The sequence below is a fragment of the Leguminivora glycinivorella genome, chromosome 17, assembly GCF_023078275.1.
Source record: "Leguminivora glycinivorella isolate SPB_JAAS2020 chromosome 17, LegGlyc_1.1, whole genome shotgun sequence".
Classification (NCBI taxonomy): domain Eukaryota; kingdom Metazoa; phylum Arthropoda; class Insecta; order Lepidoptera; family Tortricidae; genus Leguminivora; species Leguminivora glycinivorella.
In genome coordinates this window covers 13112227-13125448 of record NC_062987.1, presented here as the reverse complement: position 1 = coordinate 13125448, position 13222 = coordinate 13112227, and the positions used below count along the sequence as shown (strand labels likewise).

General features: G+C 39.7%; 1 protein-coding gene across 1 annotated transcript; it reads left to right on the top strand.

The window, feature by feature from the left end:
* The first annotated feature begins 1710 nt into the window (after positions 1-1710).
* On the top strand, positions 1711-13061 carry LOC125235347 (GILT-like protein 1). The gene is made up of 5 exons (XM_048141888.1): positions 1711-1937; positions 9586-9717; positions 11265-11438; positions 12160-12300; positions 12847-13061. The coding sequence occupies exons 1-5, from the start codon at positions 1863-1865 to the stop codon at positions 13045-13047; spliced, it is 723 nt and encodes a 240-aa protein (XP_047997845.1). The 5' UTR covers positions 1711-1862; the 3' UTR covers positions 13048-13061.
* Positions 13062-13222: the final 161 nt, after the last annotated feature.

Here is a 13222-nt window from a genome sequence, read left to right as displayed (position 1 = left end):
TACAACAGCATCGATGCCCTCTGTGCGCGCCTCTGATGCAAATATGGTGGACGCGCTGCAGAAACGCGGCAGTTAAAGCCAATTTGCCGTTTGGGCGTTACGTGCTGTGTCTAGATATGTCTAAGTACCTAAAAGCTTAGCCCATCAAATAGGTATGGAAAATTCAGAAGTTTTATGTGGGTGGACCTAGGGGTGAATGATGGTAAGTATTATACAAACTATTTAACGTCGGGTACAAATAAGTAGTTATAGCACAGAATATATAATAGTTAGGTTCGCCAGCTGGTAATTGTCACCGCAGTCTAAGGACACCTGCAACTTCTTACACAGTCGAGGTAAATAGAGGCAGACTAAGTATAATACTAAATAAAATACACCGAAATTACGGCATTGCACATCAACACAACCTTAGGTGAATGAAGGCCCTCGTCTGGGATGCCACGTGCGTGGACACTCTCGCGCCGTCCCATCTTCCAGGGACCTCAGCAAGGGCTGGCGCTGCTGCCGAGGCGGCCGAGCAACTCAAGCGGCGCAAATATGCAGCTATCGACACCGGCTGCATGTTTGAGCCGTTTGGGGTAGAGACGCTTGGGCCGTGGGGTCAGGGAGCGCACGGCATTTTCACAGAGCTGGCCAAACGTCTAATAGACGCGTCGGGTGACCAGAAGGCTGGAGCATATCTTGCCCAGCGCATAGGCATTGCTGTTCAGCGCGGCAATGCCGCCAGCCTTCTGGGCACTCTACCGGCCGGCTCTGACTTAGGTTCTATTTTTTATTTATAGGGTTTTATTTTATAGGTAGATTTAGTTTAGTTATAGTTTAATTTATTAGTTCATAGTGTAGTTTTATTTGTATTAGTTTAATATGTACTTTTAACGTGAAATAAATTTATACACTCTGTAGATACAATCGAGTTCATAAATATGTGTACATTTCTTCACCTTAAGTGCGTTTTCACATTATCCGATCCGATATCGGATGTCGGACCGATATCCCATACATTACAGGCGCCATCTTGATTTTTTCTATTGAAATCCTTCCGGCATCCGATATCGGATCGGATAATGTGAAAACGGACTAACTCGTTACAATAAGGTGAAAAAATATACATGTACATATTTATGAACTCGACTGTAATATGACGAAACCTGCGCTGTGGATGCGACGTATCATGTTTTTAGGGTTCCGTACCAAAAAGGTACAAAAGGAACCCTTATGGCGCCGCTCTGTCCGTCTGTCTGTTATCTGTCTGCAATTCATCATCGTCAAGCATAAGAGATTGGCGTGGCTATTACATGTAGAGACAGTCCCCACACGGCACCCACTTACGAGATAGTTTAATCCAATTGAAGTCGGTCTTATCAAAGGATGTTTCTTATTATGTTATTATCCGCGTAAACTACAGATGTTAACACAGAAAAAAAAAACGTAATTCTTCTACACACTCATTTGTGTTTATTTATATCTGACGAGTTTTTGATAAATATCAAGATTACTGGAATAAAGTTAATTCCTTTACTTCTCTTAGTTGTTATATAAATAGGTAGTTACACTCTGTTTATTTTTATTTTTTTTCTATATGGCTACTACGCCAAACACGCAAAGGAACTTTTAATTAACAAAATGACCCTTTTGTTTATATAAATAAAGGTGTAAATGTTACTATCGTTCTCGTTTAAATCCATAAAACGAGATTGGCGACGTTATAGCAACATATCACCACCAGTAATTGTGCTATTCACACGTGTTATTTACACAAATGGAATAAACTCAATGTTACGTTAGTTTCAAGTGCTGAAATGGGAAATATGTGATGCATAAGGCTTGAAAAAAGACAGTTTGTGAAGTTTTTTTTTGTGAAAATGGAAGGTTATTGGTACATCGCGCTTGTTTTGGTTTTCGGTAATATGGCCGATGGCGTTAGAGAACCAGAAAAGGTAAGATTTATTAGCCTGTAACAACTGTCCTTAAGATATCAAGTATTAATTCGTGTATTTTTAAGCCAGCATAACTTACAAAGAAAAAAATGGGATTGACCAACTAAACTGATCCCGTAACCACAAAACCTAAGTGACTCTTTCCACGTGTAAACAAAATTTGTTCCATTTTGAACTAAATTAAGCTCCAGTTACTAGGTAACACCTAAGTAGTTAAGGTAAATTGAACACATTTTTTTTATTATTGTCAAAATGGGTCTTGCTCTGATGACTAAGGACAGCTACTAGGATCATCAATATCATCATTCAATCTCGACCAGCTATCCACTAGGTGAGCAATTCCCGTTAAGTTTGTACATTTGGATCACGTCTCCGATTTTGGTAAAAATTGATAGGCTGATTAGTCCATGATGCTGAGCAAGATCCACTAGGTTTCCCAAAATGTCCTATGTAGTTTGTATTAACCTTCCTTTTTTGTTACCAGATTTCTACAGAGTGGGGCCTGTAACAAAGGCGATGAATTGAACTCTAGGCTATTTTCCTTATACTGATCAACATTTGTTCGGTGACTTTTAAAAATAACTTGTATTTTGATTTTTATCACCATTGAAAGTTTTTTCTAAGAGGTAATGTATTGCGAATTCTGTTAAGTCTAAAGTGTGACAGACAACGTCAATGACAACAATAATGGCGTACATTGAAGCTAATATTTATTTTGTATGAAAAATTAAAAATTTAAAGACTTCATAATCTTTAAAAGTCACTGAACAAATGTTGATCAGTATAAGGAGAATAGCCTACAGTTCTATTCTTCGCCTTTGTTACAGGCCCCACTCTGTATACATTTTCGGTAACAAAAAAAGGAAAGTTTCATACAATCAACCTAGGACATTTTGGGAAACCTAGTGGACCTTTCTCAGCATCATGGACTCAGCCTACCAATTTTTATTCAAATCGGAGACGTGATCCAAATGTACAAACTTAACGGGAATTGCTGCTTAAGGTACCTACATTGATACCTAACCTACATTCCCCAATTCGCGCCACCACATTCGGTCTTCAGCTTTCCGCATCCACCCTTGCCAGACTCTTATTCAGGTCGTCGGTCCACTTGGGCATAGATACTATTAGACGCGAAACGAAAACGAAACGCCGCGCAAGAGCGATAGAGATAGATATCTACGAACGTTTAGTTTCGTCAGCGTTTCGTGAGCGTTTGTGCCATTCGGCTACGTACCCTGGTGCCGTAGTCGAACGGCATTTCTGCGACGCGAAACGAAAACGAAATGACGCGAAAGCTAGTCTGGCTCTGCCGCGCCAATACGCCAGAGTAGGGCTTCCAAATACCGGACCTTATCCAATACCGGTATTCATTCCGGTATTGGCGATTTCAATACCGGGATCCCGGGATCCCGGTATTGAAATCGGAAAAATTTTAAAACCAAGTAATTTGCTTAAAATAACAAATTTTATTCAAAATTTCGTTTGTTACTTTTCATGCGTGTTATACTACAGCGGAATCTTGCCGATCCGACTTACTGATGGGTCAAATCGATTACATTTCCAACTTCAAAAGTTTCGATTTCAACCCAAAACGGTTCGCAAACTTATGTGGCCAAGTCGGTTCAACTTTTATTGTTTTTAAGTATACCTACATTAATTCAAAGGGCTACGCCCTGTGCTCTTTATTCTTCTTTATGAGTGGGACCGAGGACGCAGTATAAAAGCAAGCGGGAAAGAGCGCCAGATCTCTACTCAGATGATTCTGTAAGTTAGATATCGCTGCCAGATCGGACATTTTTCAAGAAGACGCGGTCATGGCAAACCATGTTTTCTGCCAAATCAGCCAAATCGATCTCTTTAAGGTCGTGCGGAATAAAACCTTTTACATTTTAATAATAACAGGCCTTTGCATCTATAACAGACGATTTAAGTAGCATCCTTGCGACACTTACGTTCGTGGCTGTATAGCCCAATTCGAGAGAGGATCCCTCGTCCGCACACACGGCAGGTGTATGCTCCCCCAGATGGGCTGGGGTTAGAGGCCTGCTCGTAACGCCTCATGCGTTTATCATTCAAGGAGGAGAACCAGGCATTGGTGTGCTTGGATTGACCGTCATGGACAACACGGCGCCACGTGGGTCGGTCTTCGGCCAGTCGTTGCCACTGGTTGCATGGAATATCAAATGTGACCATGTCACGCTTCACGCAATCTTTAAAGCGCAGCATTGGCCGTCTGACCGGTCTCTTTGCATCTGCAACCTCTACCAGCGCAGCGTGGCAAACGAGTCCGCTCCATTCGATACACATGCCCGAGCCACCTCAGTCGCCTTTTCTTTAGTATGGCTATGATACTAGGAAGCTGTATCTCATTCATGCTGTGTGTGCATTTGTGCTGGGTAACACAGCATGAATTTATAGTCAGTGTTAATGGTGTAATTGTACTGTAGATTTAACTATAGTATCACTTTCTTAAATAACAAGCATTAAGAACATTTCTCGATTACACACACTCTATAGTTTCATCATTGACTTTTGAAATTAGAACATGAGATGATTTTTTTTTTGGAAACACATTGTAATCAATATCTACGGTACAATTCAGTGGTATTTTTGTTATTCGTAGCGCTAGAGGCGCTAAAGCACTAATAAAATAAATCCGCCAAATCATTGAACAATTAGCCAAGAGCGCTAAATTGTCCAACATAGATTATTAAAAATTACATTAAGAAATAATCTATGGAATCACACATTACTTTGCGGAAATGATAATCAAAATCAAAAAGGTTACTTCACGGAATAGGAACACTTAATTTACGGATAAGAAAAGTAATTTTCTTCATTTTGATAGTTGAGTACTGAGTTCCCAATTTCGTTACTATAGGGAATGTTACGGCAAAGTTTTGAGCTAGAGTTAAACACACTAACGCACACGTACAATCAACCAATTTGAATCCTAGGCCACTGTAGAACCTTTGCACAGTAAACGTCAATGTGACTTCTATGGCAAATAGAACACGGTGTAAATGAGACAGGGTTCTAGAGTGGCCTAGTATTCAAATTGGTTGACTGTACAGTAAAAATAGAGTAGCTACGGTATACGTTAGTTCGTATGCATTAACCAATTTTTTGAAAAGTATATCTATGATATAGATGCATCAAGGCGATTTGTTTACAGAGGATCAGTGGCCTGTTGCAACCACGTTTGACGTGTTGCTTCTCTGTCACACTTACGTGCGAATTCACAAGTGCAACAAATGTGTCAAAAAATGTTCGCGGCAGACCCTCCTCAATGAATGCTTTTGATACGTATTTTTAATTCTTTATCAAGGTAATTTCATCGAAAAAACTATCATTTTCATTCAAATATTGCAAAAACACCGAACAGAGAATGTGTCAAATCGAAAAACGCGAGCAAGAAGCAAGATTTACGCGTGTAGTGGCCATCGTGATGCAGAAATTTAACGTTTTTGATGAGTAATTTACGTTCATTTGGCATAATTTGTTAGTTTCTAAAAATACCGGGATCCCGGTATTGCTAAATTAAATACCGGTATTGAAATGTGCCCAAAAAAAGGCGGGATCCCGGGATCCCGAGATACCGGGATCCCGGTATTGGAAGCCCTACGCCAGAGCGATAGAGATCTGTAGCCTGCTACGCCGCGGTCCCGGGTTCGAATCCGGGTAAGGGCGTTTATTTGTGTGATGAGCACAGATATTTGTTCCTGAGTCATGGATGTTTTCTATGTATTGTATATAAGTATTTATATATTATATAAGTATATCGTTGTCTGAGTACCCACAACACAAGCCTTCTTGAGCTTACCGTGGGCCTCAGTCAATCTGTGTAAGAATGTCCTAATATTTATTTTATTTTATTTTTTATTTTATCTAATAGCGCTTCTTTTCCTGAGCGTTTCGTGAGCGTTTGTGCATTGGGCTATATATGCACGCTGACCGCGTTTCAATCGGCGGCCGGCGCCTAGCGTCAACAATTGTCCTTTCGGCTAGGCCGCCAAGTCTCGACGTTAACATGAAGTTTGCTTTAGTGTATTGTAGTAGGTATAATGTATTTATCTTCAGAGCAACATATGTGACCTTTATAAAATATTTCGAACGTATGCGTAATGTTGGTTTTATTATGTATATTTGTGTAACAACTATTGAAGCCTAATTGCCGTAGCTAACAACCGAAAATGTACGAGGTGACGAAACGTAGGTATTGTTAGAAATTCTGAATACAGACAGATGGTAATGATGGATGGATGTCTGTTTTAGGAGTCCTTATGTTGAGCTCTTCTTAAATATCTGAGTACCTACATATCGTCACTACTTTTAAAAAACTTGTATCTTCGTCTGTCAATGAAAAGAAAATTGTAGTAAGTATGTATTGAGGCATTATTGAATGCATAAATATAAACTTACTGCGTTTTAACTTTGAGAAGCAGCGTGAGATAAGAGATTTTTTAAAAGTAGTGACGATATATAGAACGTTAAATATCGTAGGTGCATATGGTACCCATAGAATAAATAGTACCTAAAATCAAATGTGAATAACTTGAATAAGTATGTGATCTTTGTCATCCGATTCCTTTCCGCCATTCTTCGGATCTAGTGCGTAAACTACCATCATAGCTGGGCACCGTTAATCAAATAGTTAACTTCGTTAATCGCTAATCCGTTACTAAAAAAGTTAACTTCGTTAATCGTTAAAGCGATACATTTCGACAAATTTAACGTAAGTTAAAGTTAATCGTTAATTCGTTAACACGTGAAAAAAAATGAACTTTTCTTTAAATATTTAGTTGCATCAGTATCCACTATAACGTATTATATTTCTGTAAAAGGCCGAAGTACAGCAGCTAGCCTATTGAACTCTAGGCTGCACGTGGAAGGCAGTGATCGCCTGAGCTACTGCCAAGAGCTGTGTCAGGAGAGATGCTGGCGGTGACGGGACTGTTTTTTTTTTTTTTATACTACGTCGGTGGCAAACACGCATACGGTCCGCCTGATGTAAAGCGGTCACCGTAACCTATGGACACCTGCAACTCAAACAGTGTCACAAGCGCGTTGCCACCCTATTAGAAACTTGTACACTCCCTTTTGCTGTGTTAAGTACACAGCAAAAAGGAATGTACAAGTTCTAAGGAGGGTTCGGGTTGCCGACGACTCAAAGGACAATAGACGGAACAAGTTAGTTCCGTAAGTCCTCCCGTCATCAGCACACCGCACCCTCATTGAGCTCTGGCAGCCTTACTCACCGGCAGGAACACAACACTATGAGTAGGGTCTAGTGCTATTTGGCTGCGGTCTTCTGTAAGGCGGAGGTACTACCCCAGTTGGGCTCTGCTCTAGATTCGAGCGAGATGATATCTGCTGTGCTGTGCCCTACCACACAAAGCGGAATATCATTCGCTATGCCCTACCTCCTTCTGTTGTGGCACTTTGGGAGGTAGAGGCTAGGGAAGCGAATGTGGTCGTAAATAGGGCTCGAATTTGCTGCCCTATCACTACAACAGTCGCCATGGTAAAGCTTAGGATTCACCGAATCAAAGTTAGTAAAAGCAAATCCACGTGAAGAATACTTAGGTAATATTTCGGACTTTTAGCAATCGAGATCGGTAAAACTTTTACGGTTTACCGGCAAATCATAGGATTTGCCGTACTTCGGGCTTTTATAGTAGCGTTCAGAACGTGTTTTTCGCAGCGCAGATGGCGCCTGTGCCCTACTAGATTAACGATTAACGGACTCGGAGAAATTTAACGGAAGTTAACGAGTCCGTTAACATTTTTTCAAGTTAACTTAAAAGTTAATCCGTTAATCAAAATGTTAACTTCGTTAATTAACGATTAACGGATTAACGAGTTAATGCCCAGCTATGACTACCATACAAATAGTTTTACGGTTATCGCGATCTTATTTTCACGGATTCGGATCAGACGTAATAGTACCAAACCGCTCTTAAGCTCACAAACCACCGAAGTGCTTTTTCCCTAGGTAAATTATACATACTTACACAGTATAATAAAGAGTACTATCGTACAGTATGGTCACACCCGCTCCCCGCTACACGAGCTTAGACTGTGTGCTTAGGAACGTCTTTCATATAGGTATATATTCGATCGCCAGTGTCCGAGGTACATACCTACATATTGACCTGTAGGCCTTCAATATGTGGAGCATGGAAAGTAGATACCTACCATGATAAACGTTCACGCATGGAACCGAAGCCTTCGTGACTTGTCAGGATAATTGCACTGATATGATAAAATCGAAACCTTAATGTCCTAAGTACTATATAACGCAACCATAGCTACCTACTTATACTATTTACTCAATAGACTATTTTACTATTCGTAGGTTTATTGTTTTTGCCATTGGACAAAACCCGAAATCTAACGTAGAGTTATCAGAAATATTAACCAAATAACAACATTACTACGTTAATTCCTGGATCCATAGTAGAGTACAACCGTTCACGCTCCTCAGCGTTGCGTGGGTATGGGTATGTACCTACATATACCCACTACCTAATAGTTATCACTCTATCACTATCACTTCGTTCAGTAGTAGTAAAAGTTTAAAAAAAGCATGTAATATCTTTGCCTTTTTTAGGGTTCCGTAGTCAACTAGGAACCCTTATAGTTTCGCCATGTCTGTCTGTCCGTCCGTCCGTCCGTCCGCGGATAATCTCAGTAACCGTTAGCACTAGAAAGCTGAAATTTAGTACCAATATGTATATCAATCACGCCAACAAAGTGCAAAAATAAAAAATGGAAAAAAATGTTTTATTAGGGTACCCCCCCTACATGTAAAGTGGGGGCTGATATTTTTTTTCATTCCAACCCCAACGTGTGATATATCGTTGGATAGGTATTTAAAAATGAATAAGGGTTTACTAAGATCGTTTTTTAATAATATTAATATTTTCGGAAATAATTGCTCCTAAAGGAAAAAAAAGTGCGTCCCCCCCCCTCTAACTTTTGAACCATAAGTTTAAAAAATATTAAAAAAATCACAAATGTAGAACTTTATAAAAACTTTCTAGGAAAATTATTTTGAACTTGATAGGATCAGTAGTTTTTGAGAAAAATACGGAAAACTACGGAACCCTTCACTGAGCGTGGCCCGACACGCTCTTGGCCGGTTTTTGTGTGTATTATGTTGTTTTCCATGTCATGTTACCTGTCGTGATTGTTTTTCACCGGATGGTTTAACCGGAAGATCAGCGCTGGAAGTCGCCAGCAATACGCTGAGGTTAAACCATTTCGTGGCACCTTCTCGTTTTTATGTGTTCCTATTTGTAATATCGTCACTACTTTGAAAAAATCTCGTATCTCACGCTGCTTCTCAAAGTTAAAACGCAGTAAGTCTATATGCATTCCATACATACCTTACTTACTACAATTTTCTTTTCATTGACAGAAGAAGATACAAGTTTTTTTAAAAGTAGTGACGATATGTTTCTCTTTTGTGTGTTTACGAATTTTTTTTTTCTATTCTATTTTATCGCTCTTCCGTATTGGCACATCTCGGACACTGGCGATCAAATATATTAAAGAGGCGCGTTCCTAGCACAGTCCTAGTTCGTGTAGATATTTCCTAAGTGACATTTACAAGAGCTTCATGTATAGTGATTTTCCGCAGGTGCTCCTGTCGGTGTACTATGAGAGCCAATGTGTGGACAGCAAGGTTTTCATACTGAAGCAGCTGCGACCCGCGCTCCAACTGCTGAATAAACACATCAAGCTACAACTTATTCCTTTTGGGAAGTCAAGGGTAAGTTAAAAGTTTGTTTATCCTTTTCATTACCTTATTTATAACCGCCGCCTCAAATCTCTCAAGGAAGGTGGTTCTCAATTTGTCTGTTTTTTTTTTTTTAAATGTTTGTTCCACGATATCTCCGTCGTTACTGGACCGATTTTGAAAAATTTTTTTTGGTTGAATGTATATGCATACAGATTGGTCTCATTTTTCTCAGAACCCAGTTCTGATGATGGGATCCTGAAGAAATCGAGGGAATTCCTCAAATCTGAAAGGCACACATATGGTGATTTTTGTGTTTTTTAAGGAACAACGTGCATTTACGTACGGAACAGTGACATTTGGTGCAGTGGAACTGCTGATGATGGTCAGAACGGAACTCCTCAAATCTGAATGGCACGCTTATAGTGACTTTGGTATTTTTATAAGAACAGCATGCACTTACGTCCAGAACAGTGACATTTGGTGCAGTGGAACTGCTGATGATGGTCAGAACCGAACTCCTCAAATCTGAACGGCACACTTATAGTGACTTTGGTATTTTTATAAGAACAGCATGCACTTACGTCAAAAACAGTGCCATTTGGTGCAATGGAACTACTGATGAAGATCAGAACGGAACTCCTTAAATATGAACGGCACACTTATAGTGACTTTGGTATTTTTATAAGAATACGATGCATTTAAGTTCAGAACAGTGTCATTTATTTAGTTATGTTTGTTAAGAATATTGAGTTTTCAAGTCAAATTTTGTCAGGCTTCGATTTCTTATAATCGGCTTCATGAGGAATTGAGAAAACTCCTCAAACCTTAACGGTATACGTATATTAATCTGTGTAGTCATCAAATAATTGTGTCACTTAACTTCAAAACTGGGTAAATCCATTCTGCTATAAGGTTGATTATCTTTCAGATCATATTATATTTTTCATATATTCAACCTTAAAGCAGAATGGATTTACCCAGGTTTGAAGTTAAGCGACACAATTAAAGTATTAAAAGCAGTTTTAAAAAATACCTACACATTTCTACATAATCCAACATTCGCAAGTAGCTTTTCACCAGAACCCCAAAGGCGGCGGTTTTTTTTTCTTAAAAATTATATCTTACTATCTTCAGTTCGTTGCTCTGGTGATTTATATTTTTAGTGGACTCTATTATAACTACAATAAAAGTCACAGATAGTAGCAACAGTTACCTATCAAAAACAGCCAGGTAGGTACCTACTGGATGTGCCCAGGGAATTTTTCTGAAGTTGCAAAGTAACTTTTTACCTCGCAACGCTCAAGATTCCACTTTTTGAATGTAAAACAAATAACTATTATAAGTAATTTTCGGAAGCTTCTCATGTACATAATATATAATTTGCGTAAGCGGCAACTTCTTGCGAAATATTTTGAGAATTATCTAGTTGTGTAAGATTTTATCGACGCGACAAATTGCTAAACATGGAACATTCTGGAATTTACATGTTTTCCACAAGTTTTACTATCTAGGTGTTTTCGACAAACTCAACAAACGCTGAATAACTTTATCTAATGACGTTACAATTTACCTTTCAGAGCATAAACTACGGGGAGGATGGATTCGAGTGCCAGCACGGCCCATCAGAATGCCTAGGCAACATAGTTCAGGATTGCGCCTTGAACCAGATGCAGCATCAGTCTAACCTGGAGCAGCTTGCTTATGTCGCCTGTGAGATGGAAACTGAGGCAGGATCCAGGGGTAGCTTCGAGGTAAGGAGTAGGTGCCTACCTGCCTAGAAGTAGTAACTTATATCGGCAATTTGATGCAGAAACTGCAGGACTGCGGGCTGTACCATATGCGGCATCCGTCTTACTTGGAGCAGATAGCTTGTGTCGCCTGTGAGATAGAGACTGAGGCAGGATCCAGGGGTAGGTTCGAGGTGAGGTGAGGATTAGTTTAACTTCCAGATCATATAGTCTTTGACAAACGTGTCGAGTGTTTAAGGAGGAGGAAGGAGGACATCATTATCAGAGTGTTTAATAATGGTAATCACGGTCTATAAAAAAGGTAATCATGATATATAAGTCTGGTCCATCAGAATGCCTCAGTAATATGAACATGGTACAAGACTGCGAACTACGAGTAGTCGCTTGTGAGCTTGAGATTGAAGTGGGATCCAGAGATAGCTTTGAGGTAAGGAGTAGGTACCTACCTACTACTTCTGTGACAGGTTCGCGGTATGGTCTATCGGAATATCTCGGCAAGATGATGCACAAACTGCAGGACTGCGCGCTGTACCAGATACGACATCAGTCTAACGTGGAGCAGCTTGCTTAATGTCGCCTGTGAGATGGATATTCAAGCGATATCCACGGGTAACTTCGAAGTAAGAATGCTTCATGACTATACTGTTCTTAGGTGTGTGGTCTTGAGTATTTGTGTAGGCCTTAATATATAGTCACAATAAATGTAAACATTTATTTGTTTCAGTGTGTCCAAAAAGCTGGATTACGGACGGAGCTAGTGGATAAATGCTTGAACACCAGACAAGGAACGGGGTTGCAGTTAGACTCCGAGTATATGACGCTGCTCATGAGACCCAAGTTCATACCAACTGTCGCCGTGAACTTGGTAAAAGTTTAACAGTTGTTTTCAAGATAGTACAGATGTAGTGCGAAAAGGTTTTCCTTCGTATTTTACCGGAAATGTTCGCATTTGTCATGCTAGTTCAGACAGTGTCAGTAGATACGTCTTGTATTGAGACTGACTGAAATAGCATGATACGTTCGTACGTTTCCGTAAAAATACCAAGGAAACTCTCTTCGCACTACATCTGTAATTATACAACTTTACAGTAGCAAATCGTTTTATGAAAGCTGGTACGAATGGAATGAACTAACTTTGATTGTATGAGTGACACCTACATCGCTATAGAGTCGTAACTGTCAAGAACTGCCATTTCATTGGTTAATCTGTTACACACAGACATTTTCATTCACTCATTTGTTCCATTCGTGGCAGCTCTTTTAAATTAACCTTGACATTCATCTTATACTCATTCCAGTATTACCTAAACGGAAATCCCAAAATAGACTTTTAGAACATCGGATCTTGTAGGACAAGCAATAGCTGAAAGTTATGTCCTGGCAGACTATAAAATGTAAATTTTCCTTCCAGTTATTCGACCAACACGTTCAAGACAACGCGCTGATCGACCTGACGGACACTCTATGCGCAGAGCCATTGCTGGAGAAGACCGCCGCCTGCGCACATTATTACAACACCCTGGCGATGAAACATCTGTTGTCGTACTCGCTCGATGATAACCCAGACAATATACCTCTGTACAAGTATCAGACGTACTTTTATATCGATTAAAGCTGTTTTGAGGATCCACGTCATTTAATTTGTTTTGTAAGTCAGCCTCACTGGATCTGCCAAATTCGGTATTATTATCTGCGATAAACAAAAATATTCTTATCGACTTTAAGGTCAGAATGTCTGGTTTTTGCTTACTTACTTACATCACGTTTAGTACAGATTCTACATAGGT